Here is a 1,884-nt window from a genome sequence, read left to right as displayed (position 1 = left end):
TTTTTTTTTTTTTTTACTCAGAGAAGAGGAATTGTGCACCAACCCTATGGAGAGTTTATTCTGTGACCTCCAGGCCAGAAAAGAACACAGAAAGCTTTTGTTCTTCTCCCGAGATCTACAAATAAAAGATCCAGGACGATACTATGTATCGTGTGCCATGAGTTCTGCTACTTTCGGACCATCGATAACATACCTGAGTGGTGTTGAAAAGACAGAAAATGTAGCTGAAAACAATCCTGATGTTATCATCATTGATTAGCATAGCATATGCAAAAATCCAGGTGACTCCAAAAACAACGGCAATAGATAACGTGCTAAGAACCTTCTTTAGGGATGAAACTTTTTTTGTGCTACATGAAAGAAAATGAGAAAGAGAACATGGATGATTAGGCTTTTGCTGACTAATGTCCTCACTGCCGGTGTTTAGCGCTACCTATATACCTTGTTCACTTAACAATGCCCTGTCATACCTTACATCACCCTGACAAAATGTGAGTTGACTGTCTGTCTTAAAATACTTTAATGCTCACTTCAAAGCTCAGGCAAATCATTCCTTTAGTACTGCACAGGAAATTTCATGAGGAAGCAACCATTTTTTTTAGAATGGGATTCTGGTTGATTATCACTAAAAGGTCAGCTAGTGAAGAATTCCTTTCTGTTAGGGAAGTTGGGATGCCCGGAAACTTCTTGTGCCTTTGGTTATATGAAAACAAGGTATTTAGAAGCAGCCTGATTCCCCCCTCTCATGGGAAACCTGTACCCCTGTACCCACAGAATCTGGTCTTGACTATGTGACTTATTATGGCCAGGAGAGCAAGCCAGAGACTAGAAAGCAATCACTCGTGGAGTTTGTCATCTTTTGCTGCTCTTGAGAACCCTGACGGTGTTGGTGACTGAGCAAGGCAGGCCTCTTCAGAACCAGACTCCCATGTAAGCATATTCTCACAAACATCCTTTTCTTCACGTTCAGTAAAAACTGTGTAGTACAAAAATACAGACTTTGTAGATCTATTATGTACAGATCTATTTCTGTCCATTCTTTTGATCTACATATGTGCTCTGAGACATTGGGCTAACTATAGCCCAAATATGTGTCTGCTATCTTTTCAAATTATGACCTTAAATTGGCCCTCCTTGTGAATTGGCACCGCCCCATGTAAATATGTATAGACCCTTGGATAAAATCCCCATGTTTCATTTATTCAAGGACATGGGAATGTATTTTCTTGCTCTCCTTGCTGGTCATACTTTTTCCTCCACTTCTCTCCCCTACCCCTTCCCTTGGGCTTTTTTTGGCTGGGGGTGTTCAAGACAGGGTTTCTCTGTGAAACAGTTCTGGCTTGTCATGGAACTCACTCTGTAGACCAGGCTGGTCTCTTATTGTATAACAAGAGATATTAGAGATAACAATAAGGGCTCTTACTGGGGCTAGAAAACTTACATGAAGGAGATGTGCAGCTGGGTGGGCCCCAGTAAGCCATGGAATGTGGTCTCCATGTCACAAAATGTTACATATTTTTAAAAGGCAGAATACATTTGTAAGTGAAATCTCCAAATTTCATATATGTGCAATGAATTTTGAAGTTTTGGAAGCTACCATGTATGTAATTCAAGCACAGTCGGCAGTGATTCTCAAATTGAAAAGGCAAATGCCAGCCCCTCTCTCCTGACAGCCTTCTCATTTCTTCAAGTATTCAAATTTTTGCTTCCTCAATTTGGGGGATTTTCTTGACATTGTAGGGTTTAGTTTATGCTTGGGCCCATGTGACACAGAAGTGTGGTATATAATGCTGTACACCACACTGGACTTCTTGGGCCCACGTGACACAGAAGTATGGTATATAATTCTGTATGGCACATTGGACTGCTGAAGTTAGCAGAGAA

General features: G+C 40.8%; 1 protein-coding gene across 1 annotated transcript in view; it reads right to left on the bottom strand.

Moving 5' to 3' along the window:
• The window catches only part of Adgrg7 (adhesion G protein-coupled receptor G7), a 57,415-nt gene that overhangs the window by 7,060 nt on the left and 48,471 nt on the right, over positions 1-1,884 (bottom strand). The window contains exon 15 of the mRNA XM_005344953.1: positions 194-350. Coding sequence (XP_005345010.1) covers positions 194-350 — 157 coding nt within the window. The remainder of the gene's footprint in view (positions 1-193; positions 351-1,884) is intronic.

This window comes from Microtus ochrogaster, chromosome 2, assembly GCF_000317375.1.
Source record: "Microtus ochrogaster isolate Prairie Vole_2 chromosome 2, MicOch1.0, whole genome shotgun sequence".
Lineage (NCBI taxonomy): Eukaryota > Metazoa > Chordata > Mammalia > Rodentia > Cricetidae > Microtus > Microtus ochrogaster.
This window is presented reverse-complemented; position numbering and strand designations above follow the sequence as displayed.